Source organism: Hemiscyllium ocellatum, chromosome 42 (assembly GCF_020745735.1).
Source record: "Hemiscyllium ocellatum isolate sHemOce1 chromosome 42, sHemOce1.pat.X.cur, whole genome shotgun sequence".
NCBI lineage: Eukaryota > Metazoa > Chordata > Chondrichthyes > Orectolobiformes > Hemiscylliidae > Hemiscyllium > Hemiscyllium ocellatum.
Genome location: NC_083442.1, coordinates 33,799,470 through 33,825,505, shown reverse-complemented (window position 1 = coordinate 33,825,505; position 26,036 = coordinate 33,799,470). Strand labels below are relative to the sequence as shown.

The 26,036-nt window shown below is 46.7% G+C and overlaps 1 protein-coding gene across 1 annotated transcript in view; it reads left to right on the top strand.

The window, feature by feature from the left end:
- iqgap1 (IQ motif containing GTPase activating protein 1) overlaps positions 1-26,036 on the top strand; it is a 116,418-nt gene that overhangs the window by 66,995 nt on the left and 23,387 nt on the right. Inside the window, exons 16-26 of the mRNA XM_060853925.1 lie at positions 12,823-12,913; positions 15,060-15,227; positions 16,324-16,466; positions 17,200-17,370; positions 17,461-17,544; positions 18,512-18,583; positions 21,432-21,501; positions 21,874-22,082; positions 22,928-23,083; positions 23,819-23,982; positions 24,510-24,734. Of these exons, the coding sequence (XP_060709908.1) occupies positions 12,823-12,913; positions 15,060-15,227; positions 16,324-16,466; positions 17,200-17,370; positions 17,461-17,544; positions 18,512-18,583; positions 21,432-21,501; positions 21,874-22,082; positions 22,928-23,083; positions 23,819-23,982; positions 24,510-24,734 (1,553 nt within the window). The remainder of the gene's footprint in view (positions 1-12,822; positions 12,914-15,059; positions 15,228-16,323; positions 16,467-17,199; positions 17,371-17,460; positions 17,545-18,511; positions 18,584-21,431; positions 21,502-21,873; positions 22,083-22,927; positions 23,084-23,818; positions 23,983-24,509; positions 24,735-26,036) is intronic.

Below are 26,036 nucleotides of genomic sequence, written 5' to 3'. Positions count from 1 at the left end.
GTGTTGGGGGGAGTGTTTACCCAGTCTCTCACTCTGGTGTTGGGGGGAGTGTTTACCCAGTCTCTCACTCTGGTGTTGGGGGGAGTGTTTACCCAGTCTCTCACTCTGGTGTTGGGGGGAGTGTTTACCCAGTCTCTCACTCCGGTGCTGGGGGAGTGTTTACCCAGTCTCTCACTCCGGTGCTCGGGGAGTGTTTACCCAGTGTCTCACTCCAGTGTTGGGGGGAGCGTTTACCCAGTCTCCCACTCCAGTGTTGGAGGGAGCGTTTACCCAGTCTCTCACTCCGGGGCTGGATGAGTATAAGAGATATAATTAGTAAGTTTGCAGATGACACCAAAATTGGAGGTGTAGTGGACAGTGAAGAGGGTTACCTCAGATTACAACAGGATCTAGACCAGATGGGCCAATGGGCTGAGAAGTGGCAGATGGAGTTTAATTTAGATAAATGCGAGGTGCTGCATTTTGGGAAAACAAATCTTAGCAGGATTTATATACTTAATGGTAAGGTCCTAGGGAGTGTTGCTGAACAAAGAGACCTTGGAGTACAGGTTCATAGCTCTTTGAAAGTGGAGTTGCAGGTAGATAGGATAGTGAAGAAGGTGGTGGGTATGCTTTCCTTTATTGGTCAGAGTATTGAGTACAGGAGTTGGGAGGTCATGATGTAGCTGTACAGGACATTGGTTAGGCCACTGTTTGCAATTCTGGTCTCCTTTCTATCGGAAAGGTGCTGTGTAACTTGAAAAGGTTCAGAAAAGATTTACAAAGATGTTGCAAGGTTGACGATTTGAACTATAGGGTTGAACAGGCTGGGGCTGTTTTCCCTAGACCATTGGAAGTTGAGAGGTGATCTTATAGAGGTTTATAAAATCATGAGGCGCATGGATAGGATAAATACACAAAGTCTTTTCACTGAGATGGGGGGAATCCGGAACTAGAGGGCATAGGTTTAGGGTGTGAGAGAGAGAAAAGATGTAAAAGAGACCTAAGGGACAACTTTTTCATGCAGAGGGTGATGCGTGTATGGAATGAACAGCCAGAGGAAGTGGTGGAGGCTGGTACAATTGCAACATTTAAGAGGCATTTGGATGGGTATATGAATAGGAAGGGTTTGGAGGGATATGGGCCGGGTGCTAGCAGGTGGGACTAGATTGGGTTGGGAAATCTGGTTGGCACGGACAGGTTGGACCGAAGGGTCTGTTTTTGTGTTGTACATCTCTATGACTGTAAGAGGGAGGAATGAATACTGGGAGGGAGCACCGGGCCATGTATACAGTGAGTGTGTCCCACTACCCTCTCTGTGTGACCCCCTGCAACAACTGAGGGTCTCTAATCCCCATGGCAATACATCACCATTCTGATCTGAACAAAAGAGATTCCCTCAGCTGATACCTAGGATGAAGGGTTGACTTGCTAAGAACAACTAATCTGGTTAGGCCTTTAATCATTAGAGTTGAGAAGAATGAGGAACAATCCTATTGAAACATAGAAGATTCTGAGGGTGTTTGACAGAGTCGATGCTGAGAAGACAATTCCACAAGTGGGAAATCTCAAACGAGGGACATAATTACAGAATACTGAACTCCCGTTTAAAACTGAGATGTGAAGGAATTTCATCTCCCAGAGGGTCATGGATGTCGGAAATGATCCACTGCAGGGAGTTGTGGTGGCTGGATCACTGAGGGTGTTTAAAGAGGAGGTAGAGAGATTGTTGAAATCTTGGAGAGTTGAGGATGTGAGGAGCTGGCACAGAAGAGTTGAGGCCTGGGCCAGATCAGCCCCAAAGTTGAATGATGGGGCAAGTTTAAGGGGCTGAATGGACTACTCATCCTCCTGTTATTTTCTTATATACTGTACTCCCTTTAAGGATTTGAGAATGTTAAATGAGCAAGATGTGACTAAGTAGTCGTTGCTGTCTCGACACTGACTTGACCCACGTGACCACCCAGTGCCTCCATTGCTTTCCTTTAGTGTCTTATTTGAGAAAAAGAAGTGACAGAAGATTGTCAGGCAAACATTGACCAGACTCGCGCTTTGAGTCACTGTGCTGCCTTTGGTTGCTTTGACCACTTCTCATTGGCCCAAGCTGTGCCCTTGGTTTCCTGTTACTCTTTCCCACCACAGGAAGTGGGCAGACGCCATGCTCCACTTTTTGGAGGGAAGTGCAGAGGAACAATCCAGTTGTATGGATTGCAGTGTTTAGCTAAACATAGTTTGTTTTCTGTATGACCATGTTCTGTGCTTCTGTCAGGTGTAGCTGTTTTATTGCCAATTTAGGCCCAAAGTCTAGGACTAGGAGTGAGCATTTGGGGCCTAGTCACCTATTGCCCCTGTGGATAGGTGTCAGAAGGATGAACCATGACCCCCCACCACCATTTACACTGAAACCCCCCAGCACCTTCTGACCCTCCCTGTTACTCCCCAGGTCTCTCCTCTGCTCACTGGGAGCCTCCTAATGTTGTATGTAGATTCTGAAGAAGAGGAACTTGCATTTCCTCACAGCCTTTTGTGACCTTACGACATTCTAAAGCCTTTGTGGGTCTGCTGTGCAGTCGCTGTTGTAAAACAGGAAAGGCAGCACTGCCTGAGTGTGCCACTGTTTCCCACTGCATCATGTTCACCCTGTTTCAATACAGCTGTCCCCTTCCCCACTGTTCGAACCGAGGGTCGATCTGCTTAAAGGGCCAAGTTAACGGATTGTAACCAGACCCTCATTCCAAAGCCATGCCTGACCCATTTCCGTGCGCGTTCTGGAGACCCGGGTTCAAATCTTGCCACAGCAGATGGAATTTGAACTCAATAAAAATCTGGAATTAGCAGTCAAATGATGACCATGAATCCATTGTCAATTGTTGGGAAAACCCATCTGGGTCATTAATGTCCTTTAGGGAAGGAATCTGCCATCCTTACCCGGTCTAGCTGAAACGTGCCTCCACTCCCACAGCAATGTGGTTGACTCTTAACTGTCCTCTGGGTAATTAGGGATGGGCAATAAATACTGGTCTAGGCCAGCGACACTCTCATCCTGTGAATGATTTTTTTTTAAAAAAGTGACCACAGGCAGCGGGTACAGATAGACCTGGCCTCGGTGGTGATGGTTTCTATGGTCAAATATCCTGGGCCCACGTTCAGGAACTCTGCTGATGCATGAAGATCAGACACTGAAATGTTGTAGCAGAGGGAGGTGTGTCACCTGAAGCTTTCCATCTTGCACTCAACAGGACAAATACAAGAATGATAAATGTCAGACTCTCACCATCAGGGCACAGGCGGGAGGTACTGGAGGAATGGATGGTGAGACTGGGAGAGGTCAGACCCTGGGAAGATATTGAAGAAGGTGTGTGTATCAGTGAGAGCAGCTGGTTCTGTATTATTCAAATTAACACTCCCCTCTGGGGGTCAGCTCGCTGAGAAGGGTACTTTTAGACCAATCCAACGTGAATCATACAATTGCTGATGCTGCCTGCCTCACCCCATCGTGTTTCCGAGTTAATTGAATCGTTGCTGTTTGTGTGTTGAACAGGTTACCAGGGCAACTCTGTTACCTAACCTTTACTTTCTGTCCTGCCTTCCCCCCACACACACACTCACACTCTCACACACACATACACACACTCTCTCTCTCTCTCTCACTCTCACACACACACACTCACACCCTCTCTCACATACTCACTCTCTCAACTCTCTCTCTCTATCCCTCTCACACTCTCTCCCCTCACACTCTCTCCCCTCACACACTCACACTCATTCCCTCACACACACTCTCCCTCACACTGTCTCCCCTCACACTCTTTCCCCTCGTACACACTCTCACACTCACTCCCTCAAACACTCTCTCCCTCACACTCACTCCCTCAAACACTCTCTCCCTCACACACACTCCCTCACACACTCTCTCCCTCACACTCACTCCCTCAAACACTCTCTCCCTCACACACACTCCCTCACACTCTCTCTCCCTCACACTCTCTCCCTCACACACACTCCCTCACACTCTCTCTCCCTCACACACTCATTTTCTCAAACTCTCTCTATCTCTCACACTCTGTCTCGCAGACACATACTCACTTGCACATTCTTTCTCACTTTCTCTCACATTCTCTCTCACACACCCTGTGTGTGTCTTTCTCTCTCCCTCTCTCACACACACACTCTTGAGCCAGGGGATAAATATTATTCTGGCAGGTGGAACCATTCCCAGCAAATTCCAATATTGTGTCTGATTGTCAGATCGAGATTGGAATTTTAAAAACACACCTTCCAGAAACCCTGTAATTTATTCCTGTTCACACAGACTGTCATTTACAAGATCAAAACACAAGCAGCAATTTTAAAAAAACCTGAGTTCTGCTCCACAGGGACTGAGAACATTGTTCACATCCTGTTTGTCTTCTGCTGCTGCCTCATTATGGATTAATGAGTGTTTGATTTTCCGTGTTGCTGTTTGGGGTTTAAGATCCAGGAAGTTCCAGATGGGATCATCAGTTCAAAACAGTCTGAGCTCAGACCCCAGTCTTACACTCAGTCAGGAATGTCAAAAGCTCATGGCATCACTCCAACAGCCAGACCCTCCCTATCCCCTCAGAGTTAACTGTGTCCCTGCTTGCTAATCCCCCTCCACCTCCCCTTCCCTCCCGATCTCCTCGCTCCTCCTACCCCCATCTCTCCCATTTCTCTCCCTATCCCTCGCTCTTCCTCTCGCTCTCTTTCCCCCATATCCTCACTCTTCCTGCTTCCCTGTCTTTCTCCTTCCCTCCCTTATTTCTTCACTCACTTTTACTCCCAGCCTTTACCCCTCACTCCCTCACCCATCAGCCCTTCACTTCTAACCCTTCACCCACTCCCCCTCACCCCACACCCCCTCACTGCCCCCCAACCGCCCCCCCCCATCTTTCCCTTTTTGCCCCTTCCGTCCATTACTCCCTCTTCCTCTGTCTGACTCAGCTTCGGAGCTGGGGCGTTGTGTTTTGAGTTGTGTTGGAGTCCCGCCTTGAACAGAGCTGTCTGTTCTAGTTCCAGGTGACTGTTTAGTTAGTGAATGATTCCTTTGTGTCTCTCTGTGCCAATCCCAGTAACACAGCAATCAAATTAAACCACTGGGTGGCGGGGAGGGTGGTTGGGTAGGGAGAGACGGACTCTTGACGGAATAAATTATTGCCTGAAGACTGCAGGCACTTTGTATTAAATCTCCCCTTGGGTTCAGTGGCTGAATTCCCCAGTGGGTGTAGGCTCAAGCCCAGGTCCAATCTCAGTCAAGACTAAATGTGAGAGTAGGTGTGTGCTAAAGTTATGCTTTGGATAGTAAAGGGTCAAACATCCAGGGTTCCTGCCCCTCATTCCTATCTAGTGACCCCTGTTGATGTGTGTAAGACAAAGTTAAAAATCACACAACACCAGGTTATAGTCCAACAGGTTTATTTGGAAGTACAAACTTTTGGAGCGCTGCTCCTTTATCGGGTAGCTAGTGGGGCAGGATCAGAGGACACGGTATTTATTGTAAAAGATCAAACTGTCAGATAACTGATGCAATGTATTGAATAAACCTAGATTGCTGTTAAGTCTTAATCACTTAGAATGGGTTGCAGGTTTTGATTCATTAATATGTAAATCCCAGAACTTCTTTCAAGTGATATTCCCAAGATAACTTAAGGTTTTATAAAAGAAAAGGTGACAGCTCAGCTCAGACAATGCATTAAAGGTATGAGGTTAGAGTCTGTCTATAGTCCAATCTTGAGTCAGACTGGTTCTATTTCCAAAGTAGGAATTTATAAAATTGTTGTGTGACACTTTGATCTTTTACAATAAATTCTTTGTCCTTTGATCCTATCTTGCTAGTTACCTAACAAAGGAGCAGCGCTCCGAAAGCTAGTGCTTCCAAATAAACCTGTGTTGTGTGATTTTTAACTTCGACCACCCCAGTCTAACACTGGCTCCTACAGATTGTGTGCTTTTCGAACAAAATACAATGTTCTAGAAATCTGTAAATGTAAATTCACCCCATAGACCTACATGTGTGTGAGACAGACAGACTGAATGTCTGCGGGACAGGGATATATTATGATGCCACCAGAGTCAAACAGTAACAGAATCAGAATATTTACAGTGCAGGAGGCACTGAGCCCATCGTGCCTACCCTAGATTGACAGCGAGCATTGTGACTGTGTCATTCTCCTGTCTTTCCCATGTATACCTGTGATATTTTGAATGAAATCCAATTCCCTCCTCAGTTGAACCTGTTTCCACCAGGCTCCCAGGCAGCGCATTTCAGTCTCAAACCACACATGCAAAAAAGGAAATTTTTTTTTCTCATCACATTTCTTACATTTATAAATCACTTTAAACCTGCGCCCTCTCATCCTTGATCCTGTTACAAGTGGGAACAGTTTCTCCCCAGCTACACTATCAGATCTCTCAGGATTTTAAAAGATTCTCTCCGATTCAGTTCTTAGCCTTTCTCCTCTTCAGGGAGAATCATCCAAATGTCTTCAATCTGTCCTCATAACTGAAGTTTCTCATCGCTGGAATTGTTCTCTCAATCTCTTCTGCATTCTCTCTAATGTGGTTACTGTAGGGCCCAGAGTTGTACACAATACTCTAGCTGAGGTTGAATCAGTGTCTTGTGCAAGTTCAGCATCACCTCCGTGCTTTGTACTCTGTGACCCTATTAAGAAAGCCAAGGACACTGTGCTCTCTCCATCTGTCTGCCACTTCCAATGATCTGTGCACATTTACACCCAGGACTCTCTGCTCCTGCAACCTCTTTAGAATTGTACTCCCAATTTTATATTGTTTTTCAATGTTCTTCTAACCAAAATGCCTCATACTTATAATGCCTCACATTTTTTAAATTAACTATTATACATATTTTTAATCAATCTGTTCAGACACATCTCTGGAACAGGTGGGACTTAAACCAAGGCCTCCTGGGTCAGAGGTAGGGACACTACACTAAAGCTTATCCCTGAAGCATTGACTCCCCTGCTCCTCGGATGCTGTCTGACCAGCTGTGCTTTTCCAGCACCACCCTCACGACTCTACCACAAGAACCCCTTGAGTCTGCTTTATATTTTAGTTTGGGGGGAGAGGGGGGCAGTGAATTTGAACCTGGAGCTTTAGATTACTAGTCTAGCAACAATACCACTAAGCCAACCCTCTCCCCCTCCTCTGGGTCTGCTTTACAAAAGGCTCAGGTGTTGAGTTCCAGCTGGGTAGACCCTGTTACCATGGGAATCCCAACTCAATCAGCTCCATAGGAAGATTAATCCGTGATTTCCCGTAAACATTGTCGGGGTGATCATGCACAGTAATCCTAATTTAAACTTTATTACTATCTCCCTTACTCTGACTCCACCTATTGACTTTCTATTCTCTATACAAGTGTTACCCATCTTGTACAACCTGGTATTCCTCAGTAATATTCTCTCTTGGTTCCCACATCTCTGCTGACTCCCAACAGCACCTGCAGAACCCTCTGAAAGGTGCTCAGTGCCAGCACCAATCCGCCTTATACAGGTGCCATCTTCTCAGAGCAACTCATAGGAATCGAAAGACCTCCATCCTTTACCACCTCTCCTGTTTTGCATCCATCTGCCTTACCCTCCTATACCTGTACTCAGGTGTGCCTCTGGGAGTCATCTCGAGATCCCTATGGTCCTGTTTGTTTGTTTTTAACCTAGCTAACCTAAATCCTGACTGCAAGACCCCCTTTCCCCTTCAACCCAAATCATCGGCACCAACGTGGACCCCGAATTCTGGCTGTTCACCTTCCCCCAAAATAATGTCCTGCAGTCACTCTGTGGCACCCTAGTCCCTCGCATCAAGGAGGCAGCACACCATCTTGGAGTCACATCAATGACCAGAGAAAGGCCTGTTTATTCCCCATACCACTGAATCCCCAATTACTATCGCTGTTCCTCTTGTCCTGTACAGTCAGTCCACTTGTGTCACAAACATGGCTCTGTCTGCATTCCCCTAAGCTACTAATACCTTCATTAGCTTCCAAAATGGAACCCCATTTGTGAGCAGGACTCCAGGGAGCTCTTTAGCTATCTTTTCCCTTTCAGCCTGCAGGCTGGGGAGCTGTAGTATGACCAGCTCTCAGAACATGCATTCCATGTAACTCTCAACCTCACGGATATGCCACTCTAACACCGAAATGAAACTCTGCAGCGGGCCGCAGTTCCTACATACGTCATCGTTTAGGATGTTGGCAGGGTCCATGACTTCCCATGTACGACAGGCCACACATTCCACTTGATCGAGCTGTGCTGCCGAACCTTGAAAGATATAAAGGTATTAAGGGATGTGTACCAAAGGCAGGTGAACGTAGTTAGGCCACAGGTCAACAATGATCTCAATGAATGGTGGAGCAGGTTCGAGGGGCTGAATGGCCCACTACTGTTCCTATATTTCCTCACATGAACTTTGTTCTACTTTCAATCAGTTGTATTCCTAATTACATTGGTCCTGACTTTCCCTTACTCCTGATGTTATCTCAGTACAACTATCTCTTTAAAGACAATACACTAACAGTTAGTTTCACTTATGTAGCACCTTTACCACAGTAATGATCCGAGGTGCTTCATGGGTGGGTAATCCATCATGTTTGACATGAGGACAGGTAACCCCAAGCTTGGGCTGACAGGTTTTGATGAGCACCTGAAAGGAGGAAGGAATGAGGGCGTATCTCCTGAGCCTGAGAGTGTCAGACTGGATTTTATGTTCCATATTTTCTTGTGGGATTTGCACTCGGGATTCTCTCAGGAGAGACAGAGTTGTGACTGACATGGCTGATGTTCTTGGTAATTTCACTCTGTCGCATCACTGCATCTTTGTTGTGGTAAGTTGCTATGGTGACTGAAGTGAGCCCTCAGGCATGCTGTTAGTTTTCAGTTCTGCCGTTGAGAGGTGAGCTCAATGTTTTGCATAATGTCCAGTCTGTATTGCTGTGACCTGGTGACTGCTGCTTCTATGGCCCGTCTTGCTCTGATTACCTTTGAGTGAACATCAAGGGGCCATATGTTTAAATAAACTCACCAGGAACTAGGCTGATCTACCTCTCCTCGTAACCCAGCCTCAGAGGCTTTGTGTCTTCATACACTGGCCCATCTTCAATACAAAACACGACCCAGCATGAGATCTTTCCTGAACAGGAATCAGTGATGGACTGGGAACACAAGCTGCAGTATATTTTCTGCTCAGGACCTAGTCTTCTCCCAGTCCAAGGCTGCATGGACCATTATGACCAGACCCTGGGCAAGGTTTCCCCAGTTAGTACAGTTTCAGGCAGACATCCTAAATCATTTCAGTCCCACCTGAGGAGGGCTGATTTGGTTCCCCTTCTTTATTGATTCACCCCTCTCCCCTTGCGGATACGCTCCTCCCAGACCAAATTAACATGCTTTAAAAAGAGCCAAGTTGACCCTATGCTCATGTGTAAACAGAAGAGTGAGTTTGAGTTACCAAGCATAAAAAGCTTAATGGAATCCAATTGGACCCAGATGAGAGTCCCAAAGATAAAGTTAAATATTTACTGAGCAGTCTCTCTGGATCATACGTGAAGAGCAAGTCATGGCATGTTAGGGCTGAACAGTCAATTTCAGGATTGTTAGCCTTCGCAGATTTATTTGAAATCCTTTGGTTTCTTAATGATGGTGGTTGGCTGGTAGCACACAGGCTGAGGAAGTCCATCTAACCCTGTTTCCTGGGACTGATTTGTTTGCTGGCCGACTTTCTAGCAGTCAAAGTGAGAGAGGTCTTTTACCCACAATGCAGGGGTGACTAGTGAGTGCATCTTTGACTTGTGTTTTCAAACCAGGGCAAGGACACACGAACACCTCGTTTTATGTATCCCTGAAAGGGTAAAACATTTTTAAAAGTGTTCAAATAGTAGTTTTCTGCTGAGGGGGGGTGTGTGGGGGAGATAGTCAGCCCCTCTTTTATCTCTTCCTTCCTCATGTCTCTCTCTCTCTCTCTCTCTCTTCCTATTTGAAGTTTCCCTGACACTGTGCACTGGGGTCTGAAGGTGGTTGGACCCTGATATGGCTGAGATTGGGTGAGGGTACATTTTTGGACAGTTGATTCCTCCATCCTAGTAACCACATGGGACAAAGAGACTTTGCTGCCTACCAATCATCTGCAATGTTTTATTCATAACTATAGTCTCTACTTTTACAAAGTTTCTCATTGGTTGTGAAGATTTCAGCACGGCCAACCCATCTGTCCTAGCCCACTATCAATAGTTCCCTCATCTGCCTGTCCCTTTCACATCTCTCTCTCTCTCTCTCTCTCTCTCTGGGCTGCATCTCCACCTATCTACTCACATCTCCTGCAGTTGTCCACTAAATACAGGACCACCTTTTCCTAGCTGTTGTCAGTTCTGATAGAGTGTGACAGGACTTGACAGGACTCCACACACACACACTGCCAAACCTGCAATACAGTCACTCCCTCAATCCAAGATTGTAAATAATTCCAACATCCCACTAGTTCCAGTTGCCTTTCTAAAAAGAGCCTAGTTTCCCTGATTCTCTGCTTCCTGTTGGTTAATCAAACCTCTATCCATGTTAATTACCTCTGTCGCCTCTGCTGAGTTTGACTACCTCACTGTGCGTTGTTGGGTCCAAACACAGGATCTCACCAGAACCACAGCCGTCACATCTACATCTTAGTTCTTTTAAAAAACTGCAAGTTGTTACTGAGTTACCATTGGAAGCAAAACCATTCTAAAAGCCAGCATCAGTAAGAACAGGGATAGAATTACAGTTCAGGAATGAGCATCTTTGGAAGCAGCTGTCCATGTGAGACTCGGTGTGAGGAATGTCTGTTTCTGGCACTCACTGGGTACAAAGAAGCCTGTGTCTCTGAACAGTCAATGACATATGGTTGTGGTACAAGGCCCATTAACTCAACGGCTGTAACTGAGGGGTCTCTGTCCCTCAAAGAACAAGGTTCAAACCCCTTCCCCCCCCACCCTGGGTGGAGCCAGTGTGCCACAGCCTGTCGGGGTGCCCCCTGGTGGAAACAGTGTATCATGGCAGTTGGGGCGCCCCCTGGTGGAGTCAGTGCAGCTCTGCCTGTTCAGCCCAGCCCACCCCACCCTACCCATTAGTGATGACGGAGAACCCTCAGTGATGACAGCCTAATGCAGATTCTGAAAGCACATGAGCAGTTCATTTGGCAAGTCATACCAGAGCTGTCCACCTTATTCCACACCTGATGTTTTTTTTCCAATTCACCAAATATCCAACTACATTTTAAAAGTGCCTATGAAATCTGATTCCAACATCCTTGCTCCATATCTCAACGCACTCATGTGGAAATTATTCTCTGTTTTACCATTGGTTTTGTCAATTATTTAAGATTTATTAACATTCTGATGACCTACTTTCCATGATAAGTCTAGAAGTCAGCTGACCTTCTCAATAAAGCGCTACAGTTGAAATGACTGGCTCCTTGCAGATAAATTTACAGAACATTAAGATTAGATTACTTACAGTGTGGAAACAGGCCCTTCAGCCCAACACATCCATACCAACCCTCTGAAGAATAACCCACCCAGACCCATTCCCCTACATTTACCCCTGCCCCTAACACTACGGGCAATTTAGCCTGGCCAATTCACCTAACCTGCACATCTTTGGACTGTGGGAGGAAACCCACGCAGACACAGGGAGAATGTGCAAACTCAGACAGTTGCCTGAGGTGGAAATTGAACCCGGGTCTCTAGCACTGTGAGGCAGCAGTGCTAACCACTGTGCCACCATGCCACCCAACATGTTTTAGTGACATGCATTAAAACAAGTGGAAGATTGCATCCACACAGTTGAAACAAACATATTTCACAGATGCATATTTACAGCATAAATATCACCTATGATTCAGTAAACCAAGGAAGTAAACCAGTAACAATGATCAAAAAGAAATTCAAACATGATTCTTTTTCTTGCCCAATGCACAAAATAATTAAAAATTCACGCTGTCCAAATATCGCAATGCTAATCATGCTTCAGAAATACTTCAGGACTCTGAGAGCTCCTGACATTGTAAAATACACTTTAAAAGTGAACATTTTTTTTGGCAAATATTGTCAGCAAGTATAGGACAGTAACAAAAACAGGAGAAATTCAGCAGTTCCAGCAGCATCTGTGGAGAGAAAGCAGAATTAACGTTTCGGGTTCGGCGATCCTTCTTCAGAACTGAATACTGGACTCGAAATGTTAACTCTGCTTTCTCTCTAGAGATGCTGCCAGATCTGCTGAGTTTCTCTAGCAATTTCTGTTTTGTTTCAGCATCTGCAGTTCTTTGTTTTATTTAAGTTTAGGACAGTATCTGTTATTGGGGGTTTGTTGACTATTGAGAATAATGGTCAGCCACACCTTTAAATTTTTTTTCAATTTAATAGAATTCCTAAAGTGTGGAAACAGGCCCTTCGGCCCAGCCAGTCCACACGGACCCTCCAAAGAGTAACCCACCCAGAGCCATTCTCCTACTACTCTACATTTACCCCAGACTAATGCACCTAATCTATACATCCCTGAACACTCTGGGAAATTTAGCATGGGCAGTTCACCTGACCTGCACATTTTTAGATCGTGGGAGGAAAGCAGAGCACCCAGAGGAAACCCACCCAGACACGGGAAGAATGTGCAAACTCCACACAGACAGTCGTCCGATGCTGGAATCAAACCCAGGTCCCTGGCACTGTGAGGCAGCAGTGTTAACCACTGAACCACCGTGGTGCCCCTGATTTCCCAGTTAGCCCAGTGTGGGTAGTTTCTCCCTCAGCGTGACAGTGCAGCCACTGATGACTTTGACTCTCCACAGGAGACTCAGGATGATTCTGCCGTGCTCTGGCTCGACGAAATTCAGGACACCGTCTGGAAATCCAACAAGGACACACAAGATGCAGAGAAATGTGAGTTTCTGCTGTTTCCTGCCTCCAGCAGGACGACCTTCAAATGTGTTCTTAATTTTTTTTAATTAGATTCACTACAGTGTGGAAACAGGCCTTTCGGCCCAACCAATCCACGCTGACCCTCCAAAGAGGAGCCCACCCAGACCCATTTCCCTCTGACTAATGCACCTAACACTATGGTCAATTTAGCATGGCCACTTCACCTGAACCACACATCTTTGGACTGTGGGAGTAAACTGAAGCACCCGGAGGAAACCCACGCAGACACAGGGAGAATCTGCAAACTCCACACAGTCAGTCGCCGATGCTGGAATCGAACCTGGGACCCTGCTGCTGTGAGGCAGCAGTGCTGACCATTGAGCCACCATGTCACCCCTTAATGTAAAATAAATTTCATTCTACCCAGGTGGCCTGAACCGATCAGAAAACACCTGTCTCATAGAGTCATACAGCACAGATACAGACCCTTCGGTCCAACTCGTCCATGCCAATCAAATTTCCCAAACTAAACGAGTCCATCTCCCTCTAAACCTTTCCTATTCATGTACCTATCCAAATGTCTTTCAAGTGTTGTAACTGTACCAGCATTCACCACCTTCTCTGGCAGTTCATTCCACACACAAACCACCCTCTGTGTGAAAAATCTTACCCCTCTCATCTTAAAAATGTGTCCCTTAGTTTTGAACTCCCTACTCCTTGCTATTCACCTTATCTATGTTCCTCCTTACTTCATTAACCTCCATAAGGTCACCTACCAACCTCCTATAATCCAATGAAAAAAGTCCCAGCCGATCCAGCCTTTCCTTATAACTCAAACCTTCCATTCCCAGGGTGACTAGAACTGAACACAGTACTCTAGAAGAGGCCTCACCAATGCTCTGTACAACCTCAACATGACGTCCCAACTCCTAAACTCAGTGGTCTAAGCAGTGAAGGCAAGTGTGTTAAACACCTTAACCACCCTGCCTACCTGTGATGCAAAACTCAAAAGCATGTATCTGAACCCCTAAGTCTCTCTGTTCTATGACACTAACCAGAGTTCGACCATCATTTGTATAAGCCCTGCCCTTGTTGGTTTTACCAACATGCAATACCTCACATTTATTCAAACTAAATTCCATTTGCTACTCCTCAGCCCATTGGCCCAATTTTTTCAAGATCTCTTAGTAATCCTAGACAACCATCGTCCCTGTCCACTATAGCGCCAATTCTGGTGTCATCTGCAAACTCACTAACTCCTAAATTCTCATCCAAATCGTTTATATAAATGACAAACAACAGTGGACTCTGTACTGATCCCCGTGGAACACCGCTTGTCACAGGCCTCCAGTCTGAAAAACAACCCTTCACCACCATCCAATGTCTCCTAATGTTGTATCCAGTTGGTAAGCTCATCCTGAATACTATGCAGAACTTTGTCAAAGGCTTTACTAAAATCCATGCAGCCAACATTTCTCACAATTCCTTCCCAGTCACAAGGTTGCTATGCCCATGAACTGATCTTCGGGTTAATCACAGAACTGCGCGTGAGTGGGTGACATTTGATCCTGTCGTTGCTCACTGAGCACCAATACACACGCTCACACTCAGGGACACACTCTCACACTCAGGGACACACTCAGTCACACTCAGGGACACTCTCTCACATTCAGGGACACGCTCAGAATATGCCTGCACTCAGTAACACGCACACACTAATGCTGTAAGTTTGTCAGTATGTACTCAACAACACATATACTAATGCTGACACACTCACTAGAACACACACCAACACGCACACTTACACGTGGTACCACATTCAACTAGAACATACTTGCAGACATGTGCTCACTGTAACACCTGCACTCACCTCTGCTGATATCTGATCATGTACCAAGACACACACACGTGTATAAACAGATTGTGACCCACATACATGCACACACAAACTCCTCGGCCTAATCCAGCTCAGATTGGAACCGATTATAACGTTTCATGCTGTTACACAAAGCCTGAAATAGTCCTGGGCTTCAGAACTCAGTACTGGACCTGACAATGCACTATCTCCTCTGGATCATCAGCATGAGATGATTGGTTTGTAATGACCAGAGATCTGAACCATGAGAGGTTTGTGACACAGTGTGATCTCTCTCTCTAACCTGTCTAGTTTCCCTGGGCATTCTGGCTATCAATGAGGCAGTGGACCATGGAGACACAGCCCAGATACTGAGTGCGCTGCGATCTCCAGACGTTGGGTTATACGGAGTCACCTCTGAATGTGATGACACCTATCAGCAGGAACTGACTGAGGCTAAACAGGCCAAGAAGGCAGAAGGTGAGTGAGTGGCACTGCTGTGATTTCTTTTCCATTAATAATCCTCGAAACAGTCACTGACTGTAGTAGTGGAAAGGGTTAGAAGGACATATGAACAAAAATAGAAGCAGGAGTAGGCTATTCAGCCCTTCAAGCCCACTCCACCATTCATCAAGGCCATGGGTGACCTTCTTCACTGCCATTTCAATCAGGGTCAAACTAGAAGAGTCCATACCATGTTCCCAAGAAGCAGCATTGGTTGGATAATTAATACTAGCCTTGCTAAACCAGCCACATCCCAAACCTGAATGAAACAGACATAGACCTGACACAGCTGTTGTATTTTCAGGCTATCAATGCTCATCTCCATAAGATGGCTGATTAGATTCCCTACAGTGTGGAAACAGGCCCTTCAACCCAACAAGTCCACACTGACCCTCCGAAGAGTAACCCACCCAGACCCTTTTCCCTCTGACTAATGCACCTGACATTATGGACAATTTAGCATGGCCAATCCACCGATCTGCACATGTTTGTTCTGTGGGAGGAAACCAGGAGGAAACCCACGCAGACACGGGGAGAATGTACAAACCCCACACAGACAGTCAGTCACCCGAGGCTGGAATCGAATCTGGGTTCCTGGCACTGTGAGGCAGCAGTGCTAACCACTGAGCCACCGTGCTGCCCAGACATTGGGTTATATGGCTGAGTTCACATTAAAATGAACTGGATCCCGGTGCTGGATGGACTCTAAGATGCTGGACTGACAGCATTGAGATTTTATTTGCTGAACATATGCATAATGTGTTGATATCATTGACACTCTGATCTAATCTGAGCACTTTCACAGGGGTAGCTGTGACATTGGACAGTGGTCCCTCTGTCATTGGGTGTCAACCACGGGGCATCAATTGGTTAGTATCTCCGTGATTGGGTAACACTGTGCCCAACGGTCAGTGAAGGAAAGCTCTGTGTTTACGGGGATGGAAGGTGCATTTGATGAGAGCCGGGATGAAGTGGTGTCCTTTGGATGATGGAGGTCGAGGTGTCTGGCATTGGGTGTGTTGGTCCACAAAACATGGTGCAATGTGTGAATGTGTTCCCCTTTGGCCTGCAGGTGACAACGGCAGCCAGTGGGTCAGGCACTGGGTGAAGGGAGGTTACCATTATTACTATAACCTGGTGACGAAGCAAGGAAGCTGGGAGCAGCCATCTGGGTTTGTCCAGAACAACACACAACTGAGCAAGGAAGAAATCCAGGTACAGGACGCTCTTCCATCCCAATTGCACCTTGTGATTCACGTCTCAAATTAAAACCAAGTTACTTCAGAAATGGGGAAGCGAGTGAGAATTGTATTGACCGAAGTAAAAGGTTAAAGGGGGCTTTCCTCTCATTCTCATATCCAAGTTCTTCCTCTTCTGTCTTACTCTCTGCATTGAAATAATTTTCTCTAACTCTACTTCCCAATTCTCAGTATTGCAAGACATCCTCCCCACAAATACTGCAGGCTTTTAAAGGTTAAATTCAGAACGCCCAAACTGAATTGTGTGTAACTTTGGCATCAGTGGTTAGCACACAGTCACCTTTGAATCATTAGGTTCCAGAGTCAGTTCCCACTTGAGCTCAGGAATCAAGGCTAACATGCTGTGCTGTGCTGAAGGAGTGCTGCACTGTTTGGGGTGGATGTGAACAATCCCAGATCTGCATAATTCAGCTGCTTCCCTATCCTGATAGTCACTGCATGTAATAATTATTGACAAATCAGAGCAATCACTCTCAAATTGTTGTTGTCAGACACAGACCATCACTCACTTTCTGTCACACTCTGACTCATTGACCTTCTTCATTCCTCTGTCTTTCTTGCGCTCTATTTCACACACACACACACACACACACACACACCCCATTTTCTTACTCTCTGTCTCTGTCTCCCATTGTCTCTCTCCCCCCACCTCAGCTGTAACAGGTTTGTCTCCCTCTCTCACTCCACAGTCAACGATTTCAGGAGTGACAGCTGCCTATAACCGAGAGCAGCTGTGGGTGGCCAACGAGAACCTGATCATTAAGTTACAGGCACGTTGCCGAGGTTACCTGGTACGTAGGGAATATTCAGATCGGATGAACTTCCTGAAGAAACAGCAGCCGGCAATCCTGGCCATTCAGGTACGAGGTTTCTGAGTATTGAGGCTCTGGGGAAACATTTTAGATGTAGTCTGTTGGTGAGATGTAATTGTGGCATTTCTCTCCCCACAGTCTAACTGGAAAGGTTACAAACAAAGGCAGGCCTACAAGAACAGGCTTCAGTACCTCAAAGACAACTCCGCCTCTGCGGTGAAGGTAAAGGGATAATTGCTTCCTGAATTCAACTTGGCTGATGGGGGGGTTAGGAAATTGTTGATTCCCATTAATTGAATTATTCAAGGAGATTCAGCACTCTTCATTAACCCCAGCACATGTCTGAGGTCAGTGTGTCCATACACTGATGTCTGATACACACGCGGTGTCAATGTAGACATATACCAGTCTCTTGGGCACACTGTGTCAATGTGGACATATACTGGGCCAGATACACACTGACGATATCATGATTGATGGTCCCCCTTGAGAATGAATCAGGACGTACTCTAGAGACACATGAGAGAACAACTGGACCTTAGTGGGTCATATACTGAAGGGCAGCTTTTCACCCTGAAGTGTTTCAAGAGTGCTGGGAACTCCAGGGGCTGGGGTACAACATTCCTCCTTCCAAGTGCCTTTGATTTAGCCCACACCTTGTACCTTATCTTTCCCTTTTGTCATTTTTGGTGCTTGTAAATTGTTTAATTTGTCGAACGAGTGAGTTCCTGGTGGGGATCCAAACAAAAAGAGCTGGATTTTACCAGTGAGGGAAATTGGTTAGGAAAGTGAAGTGGAGTTTGTATTGAACTGTGAAATGTAGAGGAATAATTGTGGAAGACAGATAACTTCCTGCATCACCAAGTGAATGACTAGCAACATAACACATGCTGTCCATCTTGTGTACAATGTTGGTCCCGGTACTCACTCTGTGTTTCCTGTCTGAATGGGTCCAGCCTCATTATTCAGGCCAGCTCTGTTGTATTGTGGTCAAACTTCGTACCTTTTTTCTTTCATTCTCTCTTCCCCTTTCTGCCTATCTTTCATGCTGTCACACCACCCTCTCTCACTAATTTCTCGCTTTCTCATATCCTTTCTCTGTCTCTTTCACCTCCTCTCTCCTTCAAAGCGCCCCCTTGCTTTCTTCCCTCTCACCTTTTCTCTCTCTCTCTCTCTCTTTCCGTTACAGATTCAGTCGTTAGTGCGAATGCAGCAAGCCAGGAAGAAGTACCAAGATCGGTTGAAGTATTTTAAGGATCATGTGAGTGTTGTGATCTGTTACATGGTTAATGACACCACGCACTGGTTTGCCCTTTTTAACCAGCTTCCTCCCGTCAAAATATAAATTGAGTAAAGTTGAAGTATTGTGACTTCAAAAAGCTCGGGAAACTATCTGGTGGTGCAGTAGCCAATAAAGGTAAGGGAGAACTGTTCAGAAATTACACAAGAATTATTTACATCTGAAGGGAAGTGTGCCCAGTCTGTCGATTGATGTATGCTTTAACCCATTGTACCAGGTTTGATCCTCCCCCACAACCATTATTATCATTGTTCTTACCTCAGCAAGTGGTAAGCTGAGTTCAGATTCCCTCAGATTTCTCCAGTTTCCTCATTTCCCCTCCCCCCACCTTGTTTCAGTCGATTCCCTCGAACTCAGCACCGCCCTCCTAACCTGCAATCTTCTTCCTGACCTCTCCGCCCCCACCCCACTCCAGCCTATCATCCTCACCTTGACCTTCTTCCACTTATCACATCTCCATCACCCCTCCTCCAAGTCCCTCCTCCCTACCTTTTATCTTAGCCTGCCTGGCACACTCTCCTCATTCCTGATGAAGGGCTCTGGCCCGAAACGTCGAATCTCCTGTTCCTTGGATGCTGCCTGACCTGCTGTGCTTTAACCAGCAACACATTTTCAGCTCTGATCTCCAGCATCTGCAGACCTCACTTTTTACTTGAAGATTTTAACCTACTGCGAATCCTCTTGCAAGGATGCCTTCCTTGAAGAAGCTCTCTTCCTCCCTCTACAAGGATTTCAGTGAGTCTCTCTCTCACTGCACCCCCCAAGTCATCTCCTCTGCACAGAAGCTCTTCAGCCACGTTCCATATCTGCCACAAATTCACCTGCACCTCCACACACATCATCTATTGCATCCGCTGCACCCGATGTGGCCTCCTCTATATTGGGGAGACGGGCCGCCTACTTGCGGAACATTTCATGGAACACCTCTGGGACGCCCGGACCAACCAACCCAACCACCCCGTGGCTCAACACTTTAACTCTCCCTCCCAATCCACCGAAGACATGCAGGTCCTTGGACTCCTCCATCGCCAGAACATAACAACACGACGGTTGGAGGAAGAGCGCCTCATCTTCCGTCTGGGAACCCTCCAACCACAAGGGATGAACTCAGATTTCTCCAGTTTCCTCATTTCCCCTCCCCCCACCTTGTCTCAGTCGATTCCCTTGAACTCAGCACCGCCCTCCTAACCTGCAATCTTCTTCCTGACCTCTCCGCCCCCACCCCACTCCGGCCTATCACCCTCACCTTGACCTCCTTCCACCTATCACATCTCCATCGCCCCTCCCCCAAGTCCCTCCTCCCTACCTTTTATCTTAGCCTACCTGGCACCCTCTCCTCATTCCTGATGAAGGGCTCTGGCCCGAAACGTCAAATTCCTTGCTGCCTGACCTGCTGTGCTTTAACCAGCAACACATTTTCAGCTCTGTTCAGTCTCCCAAGTGCAGCTTGCAGCCCCTGATCATGTCTCACTCCAACCATGGTGTAATGTTGCTGGGGTCTGACAGGGAAAACCCAGGAAAGATGTTCCCTGGTTGAAGGGAATCTAAAACCAGGAGACAGTCTCTCAGTAGGGAGTCTGCCCTCAGACTGAGATGAGGAAGAATTTCTTTACTAAGGTTCTGAGGAATCTTCGGAATTCTCTGCCCCAGAGGGCTCGAGAGGGTCTGTTATCAGATGTGTTCCTAACAGAAATTGATAGATTTCTACATGTTAATGATGTGCAAGGGGAGAACAAAAGAACAAAGCATTATTTAAATAGAGAAAATCCACAGGAAGCTGCAGTCCAAAGGTACCTGAGGGCATTTGTACCTGAGAAACAGAAAGCGAGCACACAGGGAGCAGCCAGTAATCAGGAAGGCCAATGGGATGTTGGCCCTAATTTCAAGGGGGTTGGAGAGTAAGAGTGGTGAAGACTTACTGCAACTGTACAAGGGGCCAGTGAGACCACATCTGGAGTACTGGGAGCAGTTCTGGTCCACTTATTTGAGGAAAGATAGCAGCTCATTAGAGACAATTCAGAGAAAGTTCACAAGAATGATCCCAGGATGGAATTTTATGAGCAAAGATTAACAGATTAGAATCCACTCACTGGAGTTTAGAAGAACGAGAGGTGATCTCATTAAAATACTTCTAATTCTTAAGGAGCTCGACAAGGTACATGCTGAGAGGGTGCTCCCCCTCAGGGGAGAGTCTTGGACCAGAGGGTACAGTCTCAGAATAAAGGGACACCAATTTCAGACGGAGTGGAGGAGGAATTTCTTCTCTCAGAGGATTAAGCGCCTTTGGAACTCCTTACCACAGAGAGAGCTGTGGGGGCAGAGTCCTTGTGTACATTTAAAGCTGTGATAGCGAGATTCTTGACCAGTTGGGGAATCAAGGGTTACAGGAAAAGGGCAGGAAAGTGAATGTGAAAAATGTCCGATCAGCCAGGATCCCATTGAATGGGGAGCAGGTTTGTTACTATGTCTGATGGTCATATATTTTGGTTATCATCCAGTTGAACAATTGAATAGGCGCGAAGGGCTAAATGGCCTACTCTGTTTCTCTTTACAAGGATCCTCTGACTGAGAGTTGTATCTTGGTGCTATGATTTTTGAGGGAGTGGGTGTGGAGGAAATCCAAAGCAGAGGGGTTTGGTTTGGAATCAGCTGACCTATGTCTCTACGGTACAGGTGGATTAGTAACTATGAGCCATCTAGTTCCTTCCAGCTGCCTGATCATTCTGACGGTGCTTCTCACTCCAGGTTCAAACAGTTACAACACGGGCTGAGCTTAATACTGATCTCCAGTTTTCTCATTTATTTCCAGGAGTCTGATATTATTAAAATCCAGGCATTCATCAGAGCAAACAAGGCGCGAGATGATTATAAAACTCTGAGTGAGTATCAGACTCAAGAACCGGTGCTAGATCCATCATTTGATGTGATATATCCATTTATTTCTAGATTATTGGATCAAAGAAGGGGAGGGATGGAAGTATTTAGAAAGAGAGCACATAAAGTTTGAAGAGAGAGGCTAAAGGGAATGAAGGAACTGGGGAGGAGGTAGGATGTTGGGGAGGTGAATGAGAGACGAGAACCAGGAAGATCCAGTGTCGGGGAATCTGGGAGTAAGGGGCCCGGGCCAATAGGGTTAATGCTTTTAATTGGAAATCGCTGACCTGAAACCAATGCAGCTCAGTGTGAGGATAAGACTTGTTTTGTAGCTGTCCTCTCCTTTCTCCCTTTCTCACTAACCCTCTCTTGGATAGTCAATGCGGAACAGCCTCCGATGGCCGTTGTCCGGAAGTTTGTGCACCTGCTGGATCAGAGTGACCAGGATTTCCAGGAGGAGCTGGAAATGATGCGACTGAGAGAGGAAGTGGTTACTCGGATCCGGTCCAATCAGCAACTAGAAAACGATCTCAACACAATGGATATAAAGATTGGGCTCTTGGTGAAGAACAAAATCACGCTGCAGGTAATGGGAATAAAAACCTCGGAACAGCAGGAATATCACCCAACTAATGACTATCAACCCCAGACCAATGGGCACATCACCCAGAATAATAGGAACGTTGACCCCAGAATACAGGGAATAGTGATACTGAAATAACCAGAGTATCAGCCCTGAAATATCAGGAATACTCTCCCCAGAAGAATTGGAAAATCAGCCCTGAATAATGGGAATGTTAATCGCAGAGCATCACACACAGAATAGTGGGAATATCGCCCCTCCCCCCCCCCCCCCCCAGATTGTTGGGAGTACCACTTCCTGAAATGGGAATATGGTTCTGGAATAATGGGAGTGTTGTCCCTAGTGATGAGATATCAATTCCAAAATAATGAAAAGATCCCTTGAGCATTAACAGAAATATCAGTCTGGGAATACCAGTATGGGAACACCATTTCCAGCGATAGGAATATATTCATGAAGCTGACAAGAATAACTCTTTGGAAATACAGTGCCAGCAATAACCATCCCAGGTACTGGTAATCCTATTCCTGCTAATAGGAATTTTGTCCCAAGCGCCAGGATAATTGATCAGGGACTACCATCAGGTATATTGCCCCAGACAACAGGAATTTTGTCCTGAACAGTAAGAAAATCACACCAGAAATATATCACCCTGGGAATATTGACTGAACAATGGGAATATCAGGGAAATCCCAGAAAATTATGACATGGTTGGGATCTGGGAGGCCTCTGCTTGTGAGTCACTGTCCCCAGTCCAGAGCCAGGGTCTCGGTCACATGATGAGGTAGTGACCAATGGCAGGGATGGGTTGGTGGTGAGACACTGATGGTACCTTTCTAACGTTACAGGAAGTAGTGTCTCACAGCAAGAAATTGACCCGGAAGAACAAAGAGCAGCTGTCAGACATGATGCAGATCAACAAGCAGAAAGGAGGCCTGAAGGCCTTGAGCAAGGAGAAACGGATGAAGCTGGAGGCCTATCAGAACCTCTTCTACCTGCTCCAGGTAAACACCAGTTGGCTTCTTTCCCACCAACTGGGTCCGCTCCCCCGGGTACACTCTCCCCCCATCACTGACTCTTCCCACCCATTTTGAAGTTGTCACCTTTGGTTCAGGGTGTAACACTCTTGCCTCTAAACCAGAAGATTGTGGGTTCAAGTCCCTCTCTCACATTTGGAGCATAAATTACAGCTTGGCTCTCCCATGCAGTACTGAGCAGCTGCTGAACTGTCAGGCACAAGGTCTTTATGAGAAGCTCCACTTTCCTGCATGTGAACAGTGTCTTGGGGCCAATATTTATCCCTCAACCAACATCACAATCTGGAATATTATCTCATTGCTGCCTGTGGAATATTGCTGTGCACAAATTGGCTGCTGCTTTTCCTAAACTACAGCAAAGACTGCACTTGGAAAACAATGCCTCATTAACTGTGAAGAGCTCTGCCATGCCCTGAGCTTGTGAAAGGGGACTATGAAAATGCAAATCCTTCCGGTAGGAAATGTCTGGGGTCATCTTTTGCAGTGATAATCAAGTTCCAACTCAGTCGTGTGTGAGCCATCCCCAGCTGGGTCCAGTAGACAGTCTGAGCCTGTCCAGCCTGGAACCCTGTCATCCAGTACAGCATTGAGGAGAAAACAGCAGGGAGTTAGGAAAGGGCAACTTAAAGTCAACGGTTCCATTCAATGAGTAGGAAATCAGTGTCAAATTGGGTGTGTTTTTCTCTCTCTCTCTCTCTCCAGACTAACCCCACCTACCTGGCCAAGCTGATCTTTCAGATGCCTCAGAATAAATCCACCAAGTTCATGGACTCGGTCATTTTCACGCTGTATAACTATGCTTCGAACCAGAGAGAAGAGTACCTGCTGCTGAAACTCTTCAAGACTGCCCTTCAAGAGGAAATCAAGTAGGTTCCTGCCCACATCTGCCCTTTCCTGCTCCTTACTCCCTAATTCCACATCAGTCACTGGCAGGAAAATCCGGTCAAAAAGAGCCTGACAAATATCCGGTTTGGAAATGGGATTGAGGATTGGAGGGACAGGTTCAGACTGAGGTGTTTGAGATTGCTTTTGTTAATTCACGGGCTGTGATGTGATAGGCTGGGCCAGCATTTATTACCCATTTCCAGTTACCTTGGAGAAGCTGGTGATGAGCTGAAGGCTGCAGCCCACTTGCTGTCGGTAAAATTTACAACGTTGTAGGGAGGGGATTGACTATTCACAGCTATGTTGCTACTGGAGAAAGGGATTTGCAGTCCAGGCAGAAGGCGATGTCAGAAGAGAGAGACGCATGTGGGAGTTTGTTTGGTGATCTGGGCACTTGTCAGGGAGTGTGTGAGATGGACTCTCTGTACATACAGGCCTCTGAGGGAAACACTGTAAGAGATCCCTGTGAAAGTGATTCTGACCCTGGCACATTCTCTGCTTTCTGCAGGTCAAAGGTCGATCAGCTCCATGAGATCATCACAGGGAACCCCACTGTTATTAAGATGGTGGTCAGCTTCAACCGTGGAGCACGAGGACAGAACGCCCTCCGACAGATCCTGGCTCCTGTTGTCAAGGAGATCATTGAGGAACGGTCAATGAACATCAAGACAGACCCTGTGGATATTTACAAGGCTTGGGTGAACCAGATGGAATCACAGACAGGAGAGGCCAGGTAAGAGACACACGGTAAACATCCTCACCCAGTGGGCTGCTCCATACACTCCTGGTGAGACTCCTGTCTTCCTGGAGCACCAACCAATGAAGACAGTGCCCTGCTTGCTCACTTTTACTGGTGCTGCCTCCAGCCCTGGCAGCAACATGATGCCAGGGGAGACGTGTGAAGTGGGCCCGGGGTTGGGGACGGCTGGGTGAATGGCCTTTAGGGGAAAGTGAAGCACACCTGGGGGTGAGGACAGGTGCTTTCGGGAGATGATAGTCCGCCTGGAATGTGTGATTCCAATCCATTCCCTACACGGCCCTCAAGCCTGTCCGTTTTTCATTAAGCCATTGCTCGTTGATCAGAGTCTTAACTCCACTTTCCAACCTGTTCCCCAAAACCTTGGACTCTGTTGAAGCTCACAAATCTGTCTAAGTCTGCCTTGAATATATTCAGTAATCCAGCCTTTGGGGTGAAGTATTCTGAAGACTAACAGCTCAACCAGTAAGTCTCCCAGTGAGCTGGGCTCCTGGTGAGAGCTTTCGGGTCAAGATTCATCCCAATCTCTCTCCGTCATTCCGAGGCGCTGTGCTGGTTAATAGTCCTTTGTTCCCTGGCCTGGAGCATATCTTACACAACATGTCCCATGCTAACCACACCAGGCTCGCTGTGAGCTAGGATAATGAAGAATGAAGATTGCAGTGTCCATCAAACAGGAAGGAACACTTTGGGTACACAACACTGAGAAAGGAGGAAATGTGTGTTCATACAACAGTGATCCCATCAGCCAAGTGCCCCAGAGTGCTTCATCTGAAGAATTACTTCATGAAGTGTGCCATTTTCTACAAGGGCAGCTGTTCTACATCGACAGCAAACACCAGTGAAGCGAACAAGAGTTTCCTCTGATTCCTGTGCTGCTGATCTAGGGAGGGACAGCAGCTGCATTTATACCCAGCGCACTGCAACTTCTGGGGAGTGTGCAGTTCCTGCGACCCCTGGTGCTGTGTGCTTGTTTATCAGTGCCAGCACGAGCCTGTGCCCTGGTTGGTAATGCCAGCATGCTTAGGGAGTGAAGCTTTCTACTTGGCTTTCTCCAGGCCCTCTCCTTTGTCCCCTGCTCCCTGCAGAGTCTGTTTCCTTGTCACTTACAGACTCTGTGATTCATTCCAGGTCTTGCTATTCCAGGAGTTCACCAGCTCAGACTCACTCTCCCTCTGCTGTCCAGCCCACAGTTTGGTGAATACGGCTGTGAGAGTATGTGTGGGGCGGATTTCTCATCCCCAGACTCCACCGTGTTGAAAAGAGATTGCGACAAGT